Source organism: Pleurodeles waltl, chromosome 7, assembly GCF_031143425.1.
Source record: "Pleurodeles waltl isolate 20211129_DDA chromosome 7, aPleWal1.hap1.20221129, whole genome shotgun sequence".
NCBI classification, from domain to species: domain Eukaryota; kingdom Metazoa; phylum Chordata; class Amphibia; order Caudata; family Salamandridae; genus Pleurodeles; species Pleurodeles waltl.
The window spans coordinates 1,526,710,517-1,526,734,021 of NC_090446.1; the positions used below are offsets into that span (position 1 = coordinate 1,526,710,517).

The 23,505-nt window shown below is 47.4% G+C and overlaps 1 protein-coding gene across 1 annotated transcript in view; it reads right to left on the reverse strand.

Moving 5' to 3' along the window:
* The window catches only part of ATP1A3 (ATPase Na+/K+ transporting subunit alpha 3), a 300,833-nt gene that overhangs the window by 142,013 nt on the left and 135,315 nt on the right, over nucleotides 1-23,505 (reverse strand). The window contains exons 2-4 of the mRNA XM_069201375.1: nucleotides 16,124-16,255; nucleotides 8,488-8,547; nucleotides 4,148-4,351 (exon numbers count right to left, since the gene is read on the reverse strand). Of these exons, the coding sequence (XP_069057476.1) occupies nucleotides 4,148-4,351; nucleotides 8,488-8,547; nucleotides 16,124-16,255 (396 nt within the window). The remainder of the gene's footprint in view (nucleotides 1-4,147; nucleotides 4,352-8,487; nucleotides 8,548-16,123; nucleotides 16,256-23,505) is intronic.

A 23,505-nucleotide genomic window follows, 5' to 3' on the forward strand; every position in this document is an offset into this window, starting at 1 on the left:
GTAGCAACCTCAGTGCCCTTTCCCTGTCCACAGCTGTTCTTACCTGGGCACCTGCCCATGAGCCCTTTCTATGGCCACAGCTGTTCTGGCTTCACGGTCCTTGTTTTCTGTTAAATTGTCATTATACTAATAGTGAATAATATTCTATTATTCACTAAAAGCTTGACCAGGACATTTGGTGCCAGCTGAGGTAAGTAAACACACTGCTGTGTTGTTGTTGAGTATGTGTATGTGAGATAGTAAATGAATGGCAGGTAGTGAGTGAGAATGTATGAGAATGAATAAGAATGAGTGTAAGAGAGTATTTGAGAGTGCGAGTGAGTGAGTGAATGAGCGAGTGAGAGGGTGATGTCATGCTTTGAGTCAGTTGTTGGCCCTGGCATAGTGAGTGTCATTTGTATCTCACAGAAAGGAAAAATATTGGCAGTGGTAGACTTGAGGCAGTTCGTAACATGACAGACACCTGTGACAAAATACTGGCATCGGTAGTGATTCTTCGCATAATGGGCACCCATGGTAAAATACTGGGACTGGCATACTAGAGGTAATTATTACATATGGGGCACCCATGACAAAATGCTGGTGCTATCACATTGGTGGCAATTCCTCGCATAAAAGTCTGTCCCAGGCATACCGAGTTAGTTTCCGAAATAAAGTGCGCCTACGACATATGGACAGCAGAAATGGCAACATTCTGTCACTGGCATATTGGGGGCACCCATGGCAGATGGGGACCCATGACAGAATGTGGGCCGTTGGCACAAAGCAGAGAATTTTTGAGAAATGGGGGCACCCATAGCACATTTTGAAAAAAATGGGGCAAACTCCTGGAGACTGCCAGGTTTCTATAGCTTTGCACACCATCAAAGGAGTTCAATACTTAGGGCCTCATTATGACCCTGGCGGCCGGCGGTAAGCTGGTGGTGTACCGCCAGCATATTATGACTGTGGCACATTAGCCACGGCCATACCACCGGACCCTCCAAGTGACCGCCAGGGTTCCGCAAGGCGGTCATAATCCCCAACCGCCAGCCTGTCCATGGCGGTAAACACCGTCATGGAAAGGCTGGCGGTAAGGGGGACTCAGGTACCCCTGGGGCCCCTGCACTGCCCATGCACTTGGTATGGGCAGTGCAGGGGCCCCTAGGCACAGCCCCATTGCGCATTTCACTGCACCTGCTGCACATCAACATTGCCACCAGCTCTATTATGAGCCGGCTGCAATGTTGATGTGACTTTTCCGCTGGGCAAGCGGACGGAAACGCTGTTTCCGTCCGCTGGCCCAGTGGGAAAGTCATAATAGGGAGCCACCAATACTGCCAGCACTGGCGGTATAGTGGTGCGCGCGGCTTCGGCGGTCTTTCTATAAGACCGCCAAAGTTGTGATGAGGCCCTTGATGTTCTTTTAAAGCCTATGGCATTTTAGCCAATTTGTGTGGAAATTATGCTTGAAAATGCAGTAATAGAAACCTTTCTTTTCAAAAGTTTATAGGGGAGCAAAACCCCCCAGAAGTGGCCTGCTTTACTGCTCCCTTGCTGACTACAATTCAGGGCAAACTTTAGGCCCCAGAACACTCAAGGATGGAATAATTGTGGACTCCCTTACCCCACCTCCCTCTTCCCTGTGGGTCCATGCACTCCACACACGCTTACCCCCTGTGTGTCCATGCGCTCAACACATCCTTACCCCACCTTCCCCCTCCTTGTGGGTTCATGCACACCACACTCCCTTACCCCACCTCCCTCCTCCCTGTGGGTGCATGTACTCCACTTTTCACACTCCCTTACCCCACGTCCCTCCACCCGTAGGTCCATGCACTCCACACTCCCTTACCCCACCTCCCTCCCCCCGTGGGTCCATGCACTCCACACTCCCTTACCTCACCTCCCTCCCCCCATGTTCATGAACTCCACACTCCCTTACCCTACCTCCCTTCCCCCGGCGGGTCCATGCACTCCACACTCCCTTACTTCACCTCCCTCCCCCCATGTTCATGAACTCCACACTCCCTACCTTCCTTCCCCCTTGGGTCCATGCACTCCACACTCCCTTTCCCCACTTCCTTCCTCCCCAAGGGTCCATGCACTTCACACATCCTTAGCCCACCTCCACCCTCCTCGTGGGTCCATGCACTCCACACTCCCTTACCCCACCTCCCTCCCCTTGTGGGTCCATGCACTCCACACACCCTTACCCCACCTCCCACCTCCCCCCTCCTCGTGGGTCCATACACTCCACACATCCTTACCCCACCTCCACCCTCCTCGTGGGTCCATGCACTCAACACTCCCTTACCCCACCTCCCTCCCCCTGTGGGTCCATGCACTCCACACACCCTTACCCCACCTCCCCCTTCCCCCGTAGGTCCATGCACTCCACACTCCCTTACCCCACCTCCCTCCCCCCGTGGATCCATGTACTCCACAGTCCCTTACCTCTCCTCCCTCCCCCCATGTTCATGAACTCCACACTCCCTTACCCTACCTCCCTTCCCCCGTGGGTTCATGCACTTCACACTCCCTTTCCCCATCTCCTTCCTCCACATGGGTCCATGCACTTCACACATCCTTACCCCACTTCCCTCCCCCTGTGGGTCCACGCACTCCACACACCCTTACCCCACCTCCCTCCCCCTGTGGGTCCATGTACTCCACATACCCTTGCCCCCCAACCCCCCTCCTCGTGGGTCCTTGCACTCCTCACATCCTTACCCCACCACCCTCCTCATGGGTCCATGCACTCCACACTCCCTTACTCCACTTCCCTCCTCCCCATGTATCCATGCACTCCACACTCCCTTACCCTACCCCCCATGGGTCTATGCACTCCACACTACCTTACCCCACCTCTCTCATCCTCATGGGTCCATGCACTCCACACTACCTTACCCCACCTACCCCCTCCTCGTGGGTCCATGCACTCCTCATGCCCTTGCTCCACTTCCCTGCTCCCCGTGGGTCCATGCACTCCACACTCCCTTAGCCTACCCCGTGTGGGTTCTTGCACTCCACACTCCCTTACCCCACCTCCCTCCCCCCATGTGTTCACACACTCCACACTCCCTTACCCTACCTCCCTCCTCCCAGGGTCATTGCACTCCACACTCCACACTCCCTTACCCCACCCCCACCTCCCCATCGGTCCATGCACTCCACACTCCCTTACCCACCTCTCTCCCCCATGTGTCCATGCAATACACACTCCCCAACCCTACCTCCCTCCTCCCCATGTGTCCATGCACTCCACACTCCCTTTCCCCACCCCCACCCCCCCCATGGGTCCATGCACTGCACACTTCCTTACCCCACCTCCCTCCTACCGTGGGTCCATTCACTCCACACTCCCTTACCACACCTCCCTTCCCCCATGTGTCCATGCACTCCACACTCTCTTACCCTGCATCCCTCCTCCCCATCAGTCCATGCACTCCACACTCCCTTACCCCACCTCCCTTCCCCCATGTGTCCATGCACTCCAGACTCCCTTACCCCACCTCCTTCTGTGGGTTCATGCACTCCACACTCCCTTACCCCACCTCTCTGTGGGTCCATGCACTCCACACTCCCTTACCCCACCTCTCTGTGGGTCCATGCACTCTACACTCCCTTACCCCACATCCCTTCCCCCATGTGTCCATACTCCCTTACCCTGCCTCCCTCCTCCCCATCGGTCCATGCACTCGACACTCCCTTGTCCCACCCCCACGTACCCATGGGTCCATGCACTCCACACTCCCTTACGCCACCTCCCTTCCCCCATGTGTCCATGCACTCCACACTCGCTTACTCCACCTCCCCATGGATCCATGCACTCCACAATCCCTTACCCCACCTCCCTCTGTGGGTCCATGCACTCCACACTCCCTGACCCCACCTCTCTGTGGGTCCATTCACTCCACACTCCCTTACCCCACCTCTCTGTGGATCCATGCACTCCCCACTCCCTTACCCCACCTCCCTTACCCCATGTGCCCATGCACTCCACACTCCCTTATTCCACCTCCCACCTCCCCGTGGATTCATGCACTCCACACTCCCTTACCCCACGTCCCTCTGTGGGTCCATGCACTCCACGCTCCCTTACCCCACCTACCCCCCTGTGGGTCCATGCACTCCACACTCCCCCACCACCCAGGGCCATACTCACGTTGTCATTGGCCGGGGAATCCTCTGTCCCCACCAGGATCCCATAAGCTAGGAAGCAGAGGATCGCCCCGAACCACAGCAGGATGGAGAACCCACCGAAGAGCTGTCGGCAGAACTTGACCCACTCAGGGGTGGTGGGTGGGGGCGTCAGCGCGTTGGGCCCATCCCTGGCCAGGATCTCCGCTGCTTTACTGAGGGTGAGCCCCTGGGGAGAGGAGAGAAAGGTGGTGCTGGTGAAAGAACGTAGAGGGGGATCTGATGCCATAAAACAGCATGACTAACTGTCTGCAACCCCCACTAACACCAGGGTGATGAGGAGTAGCGCTACCCATCCAAAAGGAGCATCAAGCGCCTTGACAAGTGTAGTAAGCACTATATAGCTACCCACGCCACCAGAGGACCTACCACGCTTGGCAGGATGCAGTCCACAGCAAGGCTGGTGATTGGATGTGCACAGCAATGAAGGTACCAGGGCGTCGAGAATAAGTGCTGAGACCGGTGGAAATGTTCACTTCTGGCCCAACTCTCCAAAATCAGGCCCAGAGGGTTCCTATGTAATCTGACTGGACAGTGAACGGAGTGTTCTGTAACCTGACAGGAGAGTTATCACCTATAATTCAAGACTAAGGAGCATGGGAGGGGGTCTTCTGTAAACTGACAGTTGAGTCTATGATCTCAATCCAAGACCAGAGAGTGCATGGCTCTTCTGTATCCCGACAGGACAGTGTGTGACCTTTAATCTAAAACAGGAGAGTGGAGGGGTCTTCTGTAAACTGACAGGAGAGTGCATGATCTATAATTCAAGGCAGAAGAGTGGAGGATTCCTCTATAAACTGATAGGAGAGCGCATGACCTGTTATCCAAGAGAGGAGACTGGAGGGGTTTTCTGTAACCAGACGGGAGAGTGCGTAACCTGTAATCCAAGATAGGATGATGGATTTCGGTAATCTAACAGCAGAGTACATGATCTGTAATCCAGGACAGGATATTAGGGGGGATTTCCTGTAACCTGACAGTGAAGCACATAATCTGTAATTCAAGATCGAGGATTCAATCAATCAATCAATCAGAATTTATAGAGCGCACTATTCACCCATAAGGGTCTCAAGGTGCTATGGGCGTTTGGTCCTCTGTGCTTCAGTCGAAGAGCCAGGTCTTAGGGTCCTTCCTGAATTGAGGTAACTGACTGAGGTAAAGAGGCAAGGTGTTCCAGCTCTTTGCTGCAAGGTAGGCAAAGGATCATCCTCCAGCCGAGGTCTTCCTTATGCGGGGTACGGTGGCTAGTGCCTGTTGAGCGGAGTGGAGAGGTCTGGCGGGGGCATAGCAGGTGATGCGGTGGTTAAAGTAGGTAGCTCTTAGGTCGTGGAGAGCCTTGTATAAGTGTACAAGGAGACTGAAGTTGGTCCTTTTCTCAACAGGGAGCCAGTGGAGTTCTCTCAGATGTTTGGTGGTGGTTCGCGGCTGGGAATGTTCAGGATGAGTCTGGCGGAGGCGTTCTGGATGTGCTGTACTTTCTTCAAATTCTTCTAGGTGGTGCTGACGTAGAGTGTGTTGCCATAGTCGAGCCTGCTGGTGACCAGGGTGTGGGTTACGGTCTTGTGGCAGTCCTTTGGAATCCATTTGAAGATTTGCCAGAGAAGTCGGAGTGTGTGGAAACACAAGGATGCAACAGAGTTGACCTGGGGGGTCATAGCCAGAGATGAATCCAGGATGAAGCAGAGGTTCTGTGTGTAGTTTGTTAGGGTAGGAGGGGGGTGCTGAGTGTCGCAGGCCACCAGAAGTTGTCCCAGGTGGATGTGGAGGTTCCCAGGATGAGGATCTCGGTCTTGTCTGAGTTCAGCTTGAGGCAGCTCTCCATCAGCCAGACGGCAACAGTTTCCATCCCGTTGTGGAAGTTCTTCTTGGCAGTTGTAGGGTTTTCGGTCAGTGAGATGATCAGCTGGGTGTTGTCGGCATTGGAGACAATGTTCAGTCTGTGGCTTCTGACGATGGATGCGAGCGGGGCCATGTAGATGTTGAAGAGTGTGTGGCTTAGGGAGGAGCCCTGGGACTCTCCACAGTTGATCTCTGTAGGTTCTGACAGGTAGGACAGGAGTCTAACTCTCTCTGTTCTGCCAGTTAGGAAGGAGCGTATCCACTGTAGAGTCTACAGGAAACTGGAGCAGAGGGTGTGATGGGAGACCATGTGGAAACGGCCGAGAGGTCCAAAAGGAGGAGGGTTGCTGTTTGGCCGCAGTCGAGAAGCAAGCAGATTTCATCTGTGGAGGCAAGGAGGGCGATCTCTGTGCTCCTGAAACCTGATTGGGAGACATCCAGGATGTTGTTATCCTCGATGTCTTTGGGGAGCTGTGCGATGATGGCCTTTTCGATGACCTTGGCTGGGAAAGGCGGAGAGAGATGGGGGGGTAGTTCTTGAGATCCAGGGGGTCGGCCCTGGATTTCTTCAGGAGCAGGCAGATTTCGGCGTGCTTCCAATCCTCGGGGAAGGTAGCCGTCTCCATGGAGCAGTTGAGAGTGTGGTGGAGCTTGGGTGCTATGGAGGGTTTAGCTTTGTTGAAAATGTGGTGGGGACAGAGGTCCGTAGGGGCTCCGGAGTGGATGTTGCTCATGATAGAGCGGATCTCATCCATGGTGAGGGTGGCCCAGCAGTGCAGGATCTGCAAAGGTTTGGAGGATCTGAGCTGGAGGGTTGTTGGTGGGTTTGGAGGGTCTTGGGGTCCAAAGCTATTGTTGATGTCCTTCATTTTTTGATGGAAGAAGGTGGTAGTCTGTTGCAGGACAGAGGCTCTCACCTTCTAGAACTCTTATGCAGACACAGAGATTCCCTTAACAACTGCTGTTCAGTGGAGTGGAAAATAACTTTACAGTGTGGGTTGAGTGCTCATAACAGGCTAATTGTCTCTCCTGGTGAGAAGGGTTTGAACGTGAACTTTAAATACAAGTCTGTTCAGGGATGTTCTGAGCATAGAGAAACTCCTGGAAGATTGCAATAGAGGCACCAGAAAGCAATCCTACCACTGAGAATGTCCTTCCATGGACCTCTTCCGTCCATAGGAGGAGCTGCTTTGGACACATCAGCGTGCTGCGGTGTTACTTTGTAAGCCACAAGGCTACATGAAGAGATGGTTGTGTGATTGTATTCATTTTATTTTGTTGGTCATTTCAGTGGTCTTTTCTCATGTAGTTCTTTGATGTTAAAAGTTGGTGATGCCACCAAGCAAGTTAATTAGCTCTTATGAATTCTTAATTACTTGAGAGCTACGCACTGCTGAATGTCATCGACCCCGTCTCATCCTAATACTTATAAACGAGGTGTTATCCTGTATGCCGAGACCTAGTAACCAGCAGACGGAATGAAATGTAATCCTAACTCCACCCTAGGTGGAGCCTGCTGATAAGAGATACATGCCCACCACTGCTTCTCGTTTTAGTTCTGTGGCCTTAGGACAGTTCTTAATTGGTAGAATTAGGTATTGTAACTGCCTGATTACTTATCTGTAATCTTCATTACTCTGAATCCCAGTCTTCACTGTCACTCTTAGATACCTGCCCTCCATGCTCAGTTGGTTTTGACCTTATGGCTGTCAACGTACTTGGTATTTCAGGAAGTGTGGTAGGAGGAGTTCCTCTTTATGACTCCCAAGGAGATGGCAGGTGTTAGGTTATGGTCTGGGTATAGGTATTTGTTATTAGGTTTATTTTAAGGTTAATGTACGCAAATCCTGTCTGTGTAACAACGCGAACCCCACCATGAAAGAAGGTTATTGTTGATTCTTTGTTCTTCTTCTCAGTGGGTTTGATGCAAATACTGTCACTCTTTGTGGAAGTTTGGGTGGTTCACAGCACCTAGAGTCCATGGCTCCTGCTTGTGTGTGCTAAGGGACTTTCCCTGGCTCCTGGCCTGTTTGCGCTAAGGGGCCTGCATGGGATGTGTGTAGCACTGTGCCACTCTCTCCCTGCCCCCAAGATTAATTATTTGCCTACAGTCACAGGATGTTGAGCTTAAGCCCGGATTTGAACCTGGTTCCCTAATTGTAATGTCAGCAGCTCTCGATACCAGGCCACATCTCTTCCACCTGTATCATCCACATACTATCTGCCTCGGTGAGCGAACCACTGTGTCTGGCCACCCAAACAATAATTTCACAATATAACCAAAGGAGACAGAAAACAAAAGTTCTGCATCAGGGATCCATCCCTAAATATGCATACATCATTGTATATCAAGTATCCTAGTAGCAAAGACAACAGAAATGCTGGAGAGGCCTTGTTCCCTTTTGGGGAGATTTCTACAGAGAGGTCACATCTGCAGGGGCATGGAGACACCAGATCTTTACATACCTGTACGCAGTCTGTGTTGTACTTTCGACACACCTCCTCCACTGACATCTTGTGTTCAGTCTGAGAGAAGGAAACAGGAACTTATTAGTGAAAATTTCACTCCGAAGGTGTACAAGTGCTGTAATCATCACTAGTGCGCCCACTTTGCATGCATGTACACACTGCACTACTGCAGCCAGACAGCACCAATCAGCTTTGCATGTGTGTACTCACTGCGCTAGTGCGGTGGCACCAATCATCCCACTTTGCATGTGTGTACTCACTGCAGTAGTGCAGCCAGGAAACACCAGTCAACCCGCTCTGCATGTGTCTACTCACTCTTCACTAGTGCAGCCAACTGGCACCAATTAGCCCACTCTGCATGTGGGTACTCACTGCACTAGTGCAGCCAACTGGCTCCAATCAGCCCAGTCTGCATGTACGTACACACTGTGCATTAGTGCAGCCAGGCAGCACCAATAAACCCACTCTCAATCGGCATACTAATCAATGTACAGACTCTGCACCAATATATGGACTCAGTATCAAGGTGCCTGCCCTGCATCAGAATACTAGCTTCTTATCTATTTCCCTACTCTGCTCCACTATAGCCATCAGTATATTCACTCTGCACCAATATAGCCTTCAGTATACTCACTCTGCACCAATATACCCATCAGTATACTCACTCTGCTTCAATATAGCCATCAGTATACTCACTCTGCACCAATATAGCCATCAGTATATTCCCTCTGCTTCAATATAGCCATCAGTATACTCAATCTGATTCAATATAGCCATCAGTGTACTCACTCTGCTTCAATATAGCCATCAGTATACTCACTCTGCACCAATATAGCCATCAGTATATTCACTCTGCTTCAATATAGCCATCAGTATACTCAATCTGCTTCAATATAGCCATCAGTGTACTCACTCTGCTTCAATATAGCCATCAGTATACTCACTCTGCACCAATTTAGCCATCAGTATATTCACCCTGCTTCAATACAACCATCAGTATGTTCACTCTGCTTCAATATAGCCATCAGTATACTCAATCTGCTTCAATATAGTAATCAGAATTCTCACTCTGCACCACTATAGCCATCAGTATCAAATCAAATCAAATAGTAACTTTATTTCGGCTAGAAGCCATAAAAGTAAACAATAAAACGCCATAACATAATTGTGCAACATATCAGTTATAAGAAAGAGAAAATGGCAAAAACACAGTTTACTTTAGGAGCCCTGAATAAATTATAAGATCACATAGTTGTAGAAAACAGTGCAAAACAAGCATTATTCTTAAAATCTTAAAATCCCAAAATATTAAATATAAAATTATTAGGTCATTATATCTTGACTCCAATCAATTAAAACGTGTTATGTTGGATAAATATAATCTAAGACCAATATGTTAAAAACACACGATTATAGCAATTCTCTAGTTCTTATAGCCCATATATTCTGCAAATATCTCGCAGCTGGTATATTCATTCAGCACCATTATAGCCATCAGTATATCAATCTGCTTCGATATAGCCATCAGTATACTCAATCCGTACCCCTATAGCCATCAGTATTCTCACTCTGCACCACTTTAGCCATCAGTGTGCTCACTCTACGCCATTATAACCATCAGTGTACTCACTCTGTGCCATTATAGCATCAGTGCACTCACTCTGCTTCAATATAGCCATCAGTGCACTCACTCTTCGCCAATGTAGCCATCAGTGTACTCACTCTGCTTCAAACTAGCCATCAGTATTCTCACTTTGCACCACTTTAGCCATCTGTGTACTCACTCGACGCCATTATAGCCATCAGTGTACTCACTCTGCTTCAATATAGCCATCAGTACTCTCACTCTGCACCACTTTAGCCATCAGTGTACTCACTCTGCGCCATTAGAGCCATCAGTGTACTCACTCTGCTTCAATATAGCCATCAGTATTCTTACTCTGCACCACTTTAGCCATCGTGTACCCACTCTGCGCCATTATAGCCGTCAGTGTACTCAATCTGTGCCATTATAGCCATCAATATACTCACTCTGCGCCATTATAGCCATCAGTGTACTCACTCTGCTTCAATATAGCCATCAGTATTCCCACTCTGCATCACTTTAGCCATCAGTATACTCACTCTGCTTCGATGTAGCCATCAGTGTACTCACTCTGCACCAATATAGCCATCAGTGTACTCACTCTGTGCCATTATAGCCATCAGTATGCTCACTCTGCTTCAATATAGCCATCAGTATACTCACTCTACTTCAATATAGCCATCAGTATTCTCCCTCTCACCACTTTAGCCATCAGTATACTCACTCTGCTTCAATATAGCCATCAGTATACTCAATCTGCTTCATTATAGCCCTCAGTATGTTCACTCTGCTTCAATATAGCCATCAGTATACTCAATCTTCTTCAATATAGCCATCAGTATACTCAATCTGCTTCAATATAGCCATCAGTATACTCACTCTGGTTCAATAAAGCCATCAGTATGCTCACTCTGCCTAAATATAGCCATCAGTATACTCAATCTGCTTCAATATAGCCATCGGTATACTCACTCTGCACCAATATAGCCATCAGTATATTCACTCTGGTTCAATATAGCCATCAGTATACTCACTCTGCACCATTATAACCATCAGTGTTCTCATTCTGGACCAATATAGCCATCAGTGTATTCACTCTGCCAATATAGCCATCATTATTCTTTGTGCCAATGTAGCCACTGTGTTTCAATTTAGCCGTCAGTATACTCATTCTGCACCAATATAGCCATCAGTATACTCACTCTGTACCAATATAGCCATCAGTGTGCTCACTCTAGTTCAATACAGCAGTCCGTGTATTCACTCGGCACCCCTATACCCATCAGTATACTCCCTCTGCACCTTTGTAGCCATCAGTATACTCAATCCGCACCAATATAGCCATCAGTATATTCACTCTGCTTTGATGTAGCCATCGGTATACTCACTCAGCACCCATATAGCCGTTAGTATATTCACTCTGATTTGATATAGCCATCAGTATACTCACTCTGTACCAATATAGCCATCAGTATGCTCACTCTGTACCAATATAGCCATCAGTGTACTCACTCTACTTCAATACAGCAGTCCGTGTATTCACTCTGCACCCCTATAGCCATCAGTATACTCCCTCTGCACCTTTGTAGCCATCAGTATACTCAATCTGCACCAATATGGAGTTCAGTATATTCACTCTGCTTTGATATAGCCATCAGTATACTCACTCTGCACCAATATAGCCATCAGTATTTTCACTCTGCTTTGATGTAGCCATCAGTATACTCAATCTGCACCCTATAGCCGTCAGTATTCTCCCTCTGCACCTTTTTAGGCATCAGTATATTCACTCTGCACCATCAATAGCCGCCAGTATACTCTTTCTGCCCCAATGTAGCCACCAGCATACTCACTCTTTGCCAATATAGCCATTAGTATACTCACTGTGTGCCAATATAGCCATCAGTATACTCACTGTGTGCCAATATAGCCTTTAGTATACTCACTGTGTGCCAATATAGCCATCCGTGTACTCACTGTGTGCCAATATAGCCATTAGGATACTCACTGTGTGCCAATATAGCCATCCGTATACTCCCTGTGTGCCAATATAGCCATTAGTATACTCATTGTGTGCCAATATGGCCATCAGTATGCTCACTCTGCAACAGTATAAGCATCAGCATACTCACTCTGCACCAATATAGCCATTGCATACTCACTCTACACCAATATGACCACCATTATGCTCACTTTGTACCAAATTAGTCATCAGTATACTCAAGCTACACCAATACAACAATCAATAAACTCACTCTGTATCGTTCCGCAAGAAACTGAAGGAATGGCTCATTACCTAGACCTCAGACATGACCAGCACGGCCCCCTCCTTGTCCAGCACCTGGATACCCTCCTCCACAAATACCCATAAGATATTATAACAATTTCCCCACTACACACTAGTTATCAGCACTGTACCATGATACCCATCAGTATACTTTCCTTGCAGACCTATACCCAATACCAATACACCTGTCTGAATGCTGACTGCACAAATATATTCACTCTATACCAAGTCCTGACTGATTCAGTACACCCACTCTAAACAACCTGTGCAAATACACCCACCCTGCATGAACACAACCACCCTGTATGAATACACCCAACCTGTATGAATACAACCACTCTGTATGAATACACCCAACCTGTACGAATACACCCAACCTGTACGAATACAACCACTCTGTATAACTACACCCAACCTGAACAAATACATCCACTCTGTCTGAATACACCCACTCTGTAAGCATACACCCAATCTACATGAATATATCCACCCTGTATGAATACACCCAACCTGTACAAATACAACCACTCTGTATGAACACAACCACCCGGTATGAATACACCCAACCTGTACGAATACAGCCACTCTGTATGAATACAACCACTCTGTATGAATACACCAAACCTGTACGAATACACCCAACCTGTACAAATACAACCACTCTGTATGAATACACCCAACTTGTATGAATACACCCAACCTGTACAAATACAACCAATCTGTATGAATACACCCAACCTGTACGAATACATCCACTCTGTATGAATACACCCACTCTATATGAATACACCCAATCAACATGAATATATCCACCTTGTATGGATACACCCACTCTGTTTGAATACACCCAAACTGTACAAATACACCCAACCTGTACGAATACACCCACTCTGTATGAATACACCCAACCTGCACGAATACACCCAACCTGCATGAACACGACCACCCTGTACGAATACACCCAACCTGCAGGAATACAACCACTCTGTATGAACACAACCACCCTGTATGAATACACCCAACCTGTACGAATACAACCACTCTGTATGAATACACCCACTCTGTATGAATACACCCAACCTGTATGAATACCTTTACCCTTTACGAACACTCCTACTCTGTATGAATACACCAAACTTGTATGAATACACCCACACTGTATGAATACACCCAACCTGTACAAATACATCCACTCTGTGTAAATACACCCACTCTGTACGAATACACTGAAGCTGTACGAATACATCCACTCTGTATGAATACACCTGCTCTGTATGAATACACCCAACCTGTACAAATACATCCACTCTATGTAAATACACCTACTCTGTACGAATACACCCAAGCTGTACGAATACATCCACTCTGTATGAATACACCCAACCTGTACAAATACATCCACTCTGTACGAATACACCCACTCTGTATGAATACACCCAGCTTATACAAAAACATCAATTTTTTATGAATACACCCACTCTGTATGAATACACTCAACCTGTACAAATACACCCACTCTGTATGAATACGCCCAACTTATACAAAAACATCCAGCTTGTATGAATACACCCACTCTGTATGACTACACCCAACCTGTACAAATACAACCACTCTGTATGAATACACCCAACCTGTGCAAATACAACCACTCTGTATGAATAGACCCACTCTGTACAAATACATCCACCCTGTATGAATACACCCACTCTGTATAAATACACCCTCTCTGTATGAATACACCCACTCTGTATGAATACACCCAACCCTTACGAATACATCCACCCTGTACGAATACACCCACTCAGTACGAATACACCCAGTCGATACCAATATACCCACCCTGTACGAATAAAACCACTCTGTACAAAAACACCCATTCAGTCTGAATACACCAACTCTGTCTGAATACACCCACTCTGTATGAATATACCCACTCTGTATGAATATACCCACTCTGTACGCATACACCCAACCTGTACAAATACATCCACTCTGTAGGAATACACCCAACCTGTACGAATACAACCACCCTGTACGAATACACCCACCCTGTATGAATACACTCGCTCTCTATGAATGCACCCAACATGTATGAATGCACCCATTCTGTACAAATACACCAACTCAATATGGAGGTGCCTAGTTTGTGGGAGCATACTGAGCACCGTACATAGAATCTTCACTCACCTCCGACTCCAACAGCTATTGCTACGTTCAAGGGTTGGGGAGGAGAACTCATAAATGCTCAGTACAGTTACTCCCTTCACTAATACCATCACTGACACATCCCCCAACACATTTGCTCATCCACCGACCGGTCTTTCACAACCCTCCAACCTTCACACACAGCACTCTGACACCTACACCATCCCGCACAGTCAGCACTCATACACCATCCCTCAAAGCCCTCGGTTCTCCACCAGCTATAGGAGCGACCACTGTAAAACGACCCAAAAAGCCAGTATTCTTACATTAATCCTCCCACACAGCACTACGACACATCCATCGTTTCCTACTGTCAGCACCCTTACATCATTCCAAAATCATCGCTTCCACATCATTTCCTACAGTCAGCAGCACTACAACATCCCCAAAGCCATTGCTTCCACACCATCTCCTGCAGTAAGAACCTATACAGCATGCATCAAAGCCATCACTTCTACACCATCTCCTACAGTCAGCACCCATACACCATCACCTATATCCTTGGCTTATATACCATCTCCTATGATCAGCACCACTACCGCAACCCCATAGCGATCACTTTTACACCATCTCCTACAGTCCCCTGCCGTACATTAGCACTCAAAGCCATCACTTTTCCACCATCTCCTACAGTGTGAACCCATAGAGCATGGATCAAAGCCATTGCATCAACACCATCTCCTGCAGACACCAACCATAAAATTAACACCCAAAGCCATCACTTCTATATCATCTCCTACAGTCAGCACCAATACAACACCCCAAAACCATCACTTTTACACCATCTCCTACAGTGAGAACCTATAGAGCATGCATCAAAGCCATCACTTCTACACCATCCTAGAGTCAGCACCACTACAACACCCCCAAAGCCATCATTTCTATATCCTCTCCTACCGTCAGCACCACTACAACACCCCAAAACCATCACTTTCACCCACTCCTACAGTGAGAACCCATAGGGCATGCATCAAAGCCATCACTTCTACACCATCCTAGAGTCAGCATACTCCATCACCTAACTCCATTGCTTCTACACCATCTTCTACGGTCGGAACCACTACAATACCCCAAAGCCATCACTTTTCCACCATCTCCTGCAGTGAGAAGCCATAGAGCATGGATCAAAGCAGTCCATTGCACACCATCCTACAGTCAGCACACATACACCACGACCTACCTGCATCACTTCAACTCCATCTTTTACAGTTGGCACCCATACATTATCACCCAAAGCTATTGCTTCCACACCATCTGCTACAGTCAACACCACAAGATAATCACCCAAAGCCATTGCTTCCGCACCATCTTCTACAGTCAACACCACAAGATAATCACCCAAAGCCATTGCTTCCGCACCATCTTCTACAGTCAACACCACAAGATAATCACCCAAAGCCATTGCTTCTGCACCATCTGCTACAGTCAGGACCCATCCATTATCGCAAAAAGCCATCTCAGGGTAACCACCACTACATCATCCCCAGAAGCCCTCACTTATACACCATCCCTCTACAGGCAACACCACTACATCCTCTGGCACAACCTGTGCTCACCATGGACACTTCCTTCTTCAGATCGTCCAGTTCTTTCTTCTGCATGGCTCCTTTTTTGGATTTTTTTGGCGAGTTCTCTGCCTCTTTGTTGTCCTGCGTTGTGGCCACACGGTAGCTGTCTGAACGCCCATACTGCAAGAGAAAACAGAAGAGAGTTAGGCCCTAGAACTCAAGTGAGCTTCTGTGATCTTCAAATCTCAAAACTGCCTTTTCATTTTTAAAGTTTATGCAGAAGTGTGGATGCAGTTGGATGAAGGCTTCAGTGTGGTTTCATTGGGGCAAACAAAGGGAGAAATTCAGGGTAAGCTAGGCAAATGTTGCCAACTGTGCAAGGATGTTATATTGAGCTGAGTTAGGTTGCGTTGTGGTATATTTATTTTATGTTGCATCGTGGTTCATTGTTTTTGTTGTTGGTTGGTTCAGGTTGTTTGAGTATGCTAGTTCATACTATATCAGGCTGTGTTACATGGTTTTGTGTTATGTGGTGCATATGAAATGTTAGTTTGCATTGTTCTGTGTTTGTTTGCCTTAGATTGCATCTGTTTGGTTCCTGAATGAAATGCTGTTCTGGGTTGTGTTGGACTGCACTGGTTTTGGGTTACGTTGGTTTGTGTTATGTTTAGTTTGGGTTGTTTAGCATTGGGCTTGGTTAGCTTTGGTTATGTTATGTTTACATGTTCTGTAGAGAAAATGTTTAGTTTGTTGGGGATTGGTATGTATATGTTATGTTGTGTTGTCATTGTGTGTTTTACATTGTACTGGGGATAGGCTGGTTTATGGTATTTTGTGTTGGGTTGGGTGAAATTGTGCATTGTAATTTTGGTTTATCGTTATATTCCGTTGGGTTCTTTTATCTAGTGTTGGGTTATGTTGGGGTTATATTATGTTGTGCTGCCTTGAGTTGGATTGTTTTATGCTGTGTTGGTTTATGCTAGTCTCTGTAAACGGTGTTGGATTGTTTTACACTGCATTGAGTTATGCCGGTTTATGTTAGATTGTATTGGATTGTGTTGTTTTTTTTAGCTAGTGTTGGGTTATGTTGGGTTATATTATGTTGTGCTGCCTTGAGTTGGATTGTTTTATTATGTGTTGGTTTATGCTGGTCTCTGTATACTGTGTTGGACTATTTTACATCGCATTGGGTTATGCCCGTTTATTTTATATTTCGTTGGATTGTGTTGGGTTCTTTTGTCTAGTGTTGGGTTATGTTGGGGTTATATAATGTTACACTGACTTGAGTTGGGTTGTTTTATGTTGTGTTGGTTTATGCTGGTCTCTGTATACTGTATTGGATTGTTTTACTTTGCATTGTGTTATGCCAGTTTATGTTATAATGCGTTGGATTGTGTTTGGTACTTTTATCTTGTGTTAGGTTATGTTGGGATTATATTATGCTGCAGTGACTTGAGTTGGGTTGTTTTATGTTGTGTTGGTCCATGTATACTGTAAGACTTGGCATCATTGGCATGGTCTCCCCTAACTTTTTGCCTCTACTTCCCAGGTTGTTTCTAGGTGCTGGAATCTGTTTTTGCTGTTTTTGTTTGCTCTGGACACTTTACCACTGCTGACCAGTCCTAAAGTGTAAGTGTTCCTTGTATAAATTATATGTGTACATTGGCTATCCATGACTGGCATATCTGATTTACTAGTAAGTCCCTAGTAAAGTGCACTAGAGGTGCCCGGGGCCTGTAAATGAAATGCTACTAGTGGGCCTGCAGCACTGGCTGTGCCACCCACATTAGTAGCCCTGTAAACATGGTTGAGACCTGCCACTGCAGTGTCTGTGAATGCAGTTCTAAACTGCCAATTCGACTTGGCAACTGTAGCCACTTGCCAGGTCTAAACCTTCCCTTTTTATACATTTAGGGCACACCTAAGGTAGGCCCTAGGTAGCTCCATGGACAGGGGGCAGTGTATGTTAAAGGTGGGACATGTACTTATGTGTTTTACATGTCCTGACAGTGAAATACTGCTAAATTCGGTTTTCACGGTAGCAAGGCCTATCTCACTCATAGATTAACATGGGGGCTGCCTTTGAATATTATTAAAGTGCAGATTCCCTTTGGGAGCAGATAGACATGTGGAGTTTGGGGTCTCTGAACTCACAATTTAAAAATACATCTTTTAGTGAAGTTGGTTTTTAGATTGTGTGTTTGAAAATGGCACTTTTAGAAAGTAGGCATTTTCTTGCTTGAACCATTCTGTGACCCTGCTTGTTTGTGGCTTCCCTCTCTGGGTCAGTTTGACAGTTGGGCTGTTTGCACCTCTCCTCTAGACAGTGACACAAAGGGAGCTGGGGTATAGCCTGCATATCCTAATGAGCCATCTGTGCTGCACTTACACCTGAAAGGGCTGTGCCTGCCCTCACACAATGCAGTCTCCGACCCCCTGGTGAGTGTCTGGGGCTTGGCCTGGGCAAGGCAGGATCTTGAAAACAACAGAGACTTCTCTTTGAAGTAGGCCTACTTCAAAGGCAGAAAGGGGTATAAGAAGAGCACCCAAAACCCCTGAAAATCAGATTACTTCTGGAACCAAGAGGAATCTCTGCCAAGGAGAAGAGCTGGAGAAGCTGGAGGAGGAGTACTGCCCATTTTCCTAGGCTGGCCTGCAGTAGCTTCTTCTACCTGACAGAGGACAAAGACTGACTTTTGTGTGACTTCCCACTGGTGAAGAATCTCCAAGGGCTTGAACTGAGCTTGCCTCCTGTTGTTGAAGTCTCAGGGACAACAAAGACTTCTCTCTACCAGCATTCGGGCTTTCTGCTGAGAGTCCTGCCTGCCAAGTGGTGCCCTAACCTGTCTCTGGGCCCTTGAAAGGTGCAGCTGGTAGAAAAGGACAGAAATCCATGCAAAGACCGTCGTACGGCGAAACTTTTGACGCACCACCTGCCTTGTGGCTGAGGATCGACGCACCATTGGCCTTGTGGCTAAAATCGACGCTCCACCTGCATCACGGCTGGAAGATCAATGAAACGCGGCTGGAGAAATGACACGCAACACCTGCAGCGGCTGCTAACAACGCAAGCCCTCATGCCGCGCGGTTTCTTGACACCGTGCAACCAGATTTCGAACCAACATCGCTGGGTGCGGAAAATCAATGCAAAGCCTGCCCAGACCCGAGGTGCCTGTCGAGATCGACGCTTTGCTGTCTTGCAGGAGAGAAGAAACGCTGCACAGAGCCCCGACCGGAGGATGAACGATGCACGTTCTCGCTTGCGAGTGAGAAATCGACACATCGCTGGCCTTTTCCGATGCAAACTCACCCGTGCCGCTTTATTTTGACGCTACCCAGGTACTTTTGTACTCTAACAACGTTCTCACTGTTTTCTAAAGGATTTAAGACTCTTTTGCTTTTTAAACCTCAGAACTTGACTTTTGTATGTTGGATTTGTGTTGCTTTTGTCTGGTTTTGTTTGGATAAATATTACCAATTTTTTTAAACCAGTGTTGTCATTTTGTATGGTTTTCACTGAGTTGCTGTGTGTGTTGGTACAAATACTTTACACCTTGCTTCTGAAATTAAGCCTGCCTGCTCGTGCCAAGCTACCAAGAGTGTGAGCGGGGGTTAACTGAGGGTGAGTCTCCTTTACCCTGACTAGAGTGAGGATCCTTGCTTGGACAGGGGGTAACCTGACTGCCAACCAAAGACCCCATTTCTAACATATACCATGTTGGGTTGGTTTAACCAGCATTGACTTCTGATGGTGTGCGTTATTCTGTGTTAGATTTCATTACTTGTGTTGGTTGTTTTAGGTTGTTCAAGTTTGTGGTGTATGTTCTCTTGTATTGGGCTATTTGACTTGCCTTTTAAGGTTATTTGCTAGATTATTTTGGTCAGAAGTATGTTGGGCTTCAGTAGATTATGATGGTGTACTCTGCTGTATGTTATTCCATTGTATTAAGCATTGCTTGCTATGCTGTGTTAATAGATCTTATTCTGATTCCTCGGTTACAAATGCACTCAGTTTCACAATACCATCCAATACTTTAAAACAAACATCAAATATCATTTCTGCCTTTTAACATATTTCCTTTGCTGCGTATTCAGCCTAGTAGTATGATAAAACACCAGTGATGTTGTGATAGAAATCCTGTACTTGGTGCATGGCAGATCTAAAAATGAGAACCTTTTTCTTAGTGGTACCAGTGGTGAAGGTGCGACATATTGAGTTATTCAAAGTACAGAGGCCATTCTTCTCTAAGGGCTTGATTTAGAACTCCAGTCCACAGAAATTTGAATTCCATTCCCTATGGGATTTCGATTCCGGCGGACAGGATAACCGTCACCGTTGTGATGGAGTAACTTGTCTACCAAGTTCTAAATTAGGCCCTAGGTCTTTGACTCGGGGGATCAGCTGGTTCTCTCAGTGACTTTCGACACAGTGTCACACACCTGACTGATCAACGGTATTGAAAGCAGAGACATGACAGACAAAGCCTTAAAGTATCCCCCTTCATTTCCAGCTTAGACTTCCAGGCTGTCACAATACCTCTCGGAAAGCCCCTCTTAACTAATTCACTGGAGAAGGTCCCATGAGGATCTTCCCTCTGCCCCACTCCCTTACTGCAGTGTTTGTGCTTTCACTTATAAGACTAGAGTTAATTTAGGAGGTAGGTGATCACCTAATCATTGGGCCCCACAGAGGTACCAGAATATCCAGCCAGTTTGGCTCCCCTCCACAAGAGATGCACTTTCAAGGCTCTTTGCATAGGTCACAAAGCACCATTCCTCCAACTTCTTCCCTTTTCAATCCTTAATCTGCTGCACTCTAACGCTGCCAACCTCCTTACAACCTCCAGGCCCCAGAAGTCTCAACCAGGTGGTCGTGCCTCCTCCGTGCTCATAGCCAGAGCCTGGAATAGTCTTCTGGTCCAACCTGGCTCCTCTCTCTGCCTGGCTTCCTCCCACAAACCATTGAAAACTCATCAGTTCACCAGCCAGTCTCCCCTCTGTCACTGTGGTTTCTTCTGCTGGCACCAGGACGCCCTTTTCTTGGGTATTTGAGCGCTTAACACATTCCAAATCATATCAGATTTACAATTTGTGCCACAATGTAATGCATTCAGAATATCAACCAACCTCTTCCTCAGCTCCTGCCTCTAAAAGGTCTGGTTTCAGAAGATCCCTCCTCAAATTAATTATACTTCGAGCCATGAGTAAATACTGTAATATGCCTTTCACACCAGGACCACACATGAGAATGAAATCCACAATGTAATGCCACCCTCAGAGCCCCTGCCCAAACCCCTTCTTATGCGTGTGCACCCGGTGCAGTGGTGCAATGAAGGAGACAAACACAATTAAATGGTACTTGTGCATGTTTTCTGCGTGGTATGTCCACATATTCTCTCTGGTGTGCTCACTTTTAGGTAAAATCTGGTGATAACTGTGTGCGCAAAACCCCTGTAGCCTCAATTTGTGCACTGAGGGCCTCATTAACAACACCTGTGGTGCAGGGGGGCACTGCAACTGCCTTGCTGTGCCACCCTGATCTATCGGGAAAGTGCACAAATGCACCGTATCTACAAGATACGGCACATTTCTGTCCACTCCTCTTGTGCTGACGCACAAATTTCTGCCATCCGTCAATGCAGGCTCCCTTGCACCATGGGGCAAGGGTGCCTGCATTGTAGGGATGATTGTTTTTGTGCAGAAAGGGGCATCCTGCATAAAAAACAATCACAAGAGGTGTTTTCTTCTTTCTATGTGTGTGCAGAATGCAGCACACACGTAAAGAGGATAAAACAGGGAGAAATAAAGATATTACGCCCCCCCCTTTGGTGGCATAGGAATTGTAGGAAAGTAACATCTTTAGTTGTATGTGTCACTGGGACCCTGGTAACCCAGGGCCCCAGTGCTCATAAGTGTGCCTGAATGTGTTACCTGTGTAGTGACTAACTGTCTCACTGAGGCTCTGCTAATCAGAACCTCAGTGGTTATGCTCTCTCATTTCTTTCCAAATTGTCACTGACAGGCTAGTGACCATTTTTACCAATTTACATTGGCTTACTGGAACACCCTTATAATTCCCTAGTATATGGTACTGAGGTACCCAGGGTATTGGGGTTCCAGGAGATCCCTATGGGCTGCAGCATTTCTTTTGCCACCCATAGGGAGTTCTGACAATTCTTACACAGGCCTGCCACTGCAGCCTGAGTGAAATAACGTCCACGTTATTTCACAGCCATTTTACACTGCACTTAAGTAACTTATAAGTCACCTATATGTCTAACCTTTACCTGGTAAAGGTTAGGTGCAAAGTTACTTAGTGTGAGGGCACCCTGGCACTAGCCAAGGTGCCCCCACATTGTTCAGAGCCAATTCACTGAACTTTGTGAGTGCGGGGACACCATTACACGCGTGCACTACATATAGGTCACTACCTATATGTAGCTTCACCATGGTAACTCCGAATATGGCCATGTAACATGTCTATGATCATGGAATTGCCCCCTCTATGCCATCCTGGCATTGTTGGTACAATTCCATGATCCCAGTGGTCTGTAGCACAGACCCTGGTACTGCCAGACTGCCCTTCCTGGGGTTTCTCTGCAGCTGCTGCTGCTGCCAACCCCTCAGACAGGCAGCTGCCCTCCTGGGGTCCAGCCATGCCTGGCCCAGGATGGCAGAACAAAGAACTTCCTCTGAGAGAGGGTGTGACACCCTCTCCCTTTGGAAAATGGTGTGAAGGCAGGAGAGGAGTAGCCTCCCCCAGCCTCTGGAAATGCTTTGTTGGGCACAGATGTGCCCAATTCTGCATAAGCCAGTCTACACCGGTTCAGGGACCCCTTAGCCCCTGCTCTGGCGCGAAACTGGACAAAGGAAAGGGGAGTGACCACTCCCCTGACCTGCACCTCCCCTGGGAGGTGTCCAGAGCTCCTCCAGTGTGCTCCAGACCTCTGCCATCTTGGAAACAGAGGTGCTGCTGGCACACTGGACTGCTCTGAGTGGCCAGTGCCACCAGGTGACGTCAGAGACTCCTTGTGATAGGCTCCTTCAGGTGTTAGTAGCCTTTCCTCTCTCCTAGGTAGCCAAACCCTCTTTTCTGGCTATTTAGGGTCTCTGTCTCTGGGGAAACTTTAGATAACGAATGCATGAGCTCAGCCGAGTTCCTCTGCATCTCCCTCTTCACCTTCTGATAAGGAATCGACCGCTGACCGCGCTGGAAGCCTGCAAACCTGCAACATAGTAGCAAAGACGACTACTGCAACTCTGTAACGCTGATCCTGCCGCCTTCTCGACTGTTTTCCTGCTTGTGCATGCTGTGGGGGTAGTCTGCCTCCTCTCTGCACCAGAAGCTCCGAAGAAATCTCCCGTGGGTCGACGGAATCTTCCCCCTGCAACCGCAGGCACCAAAAAGCTGCATTACCGGTCCCTTGGGT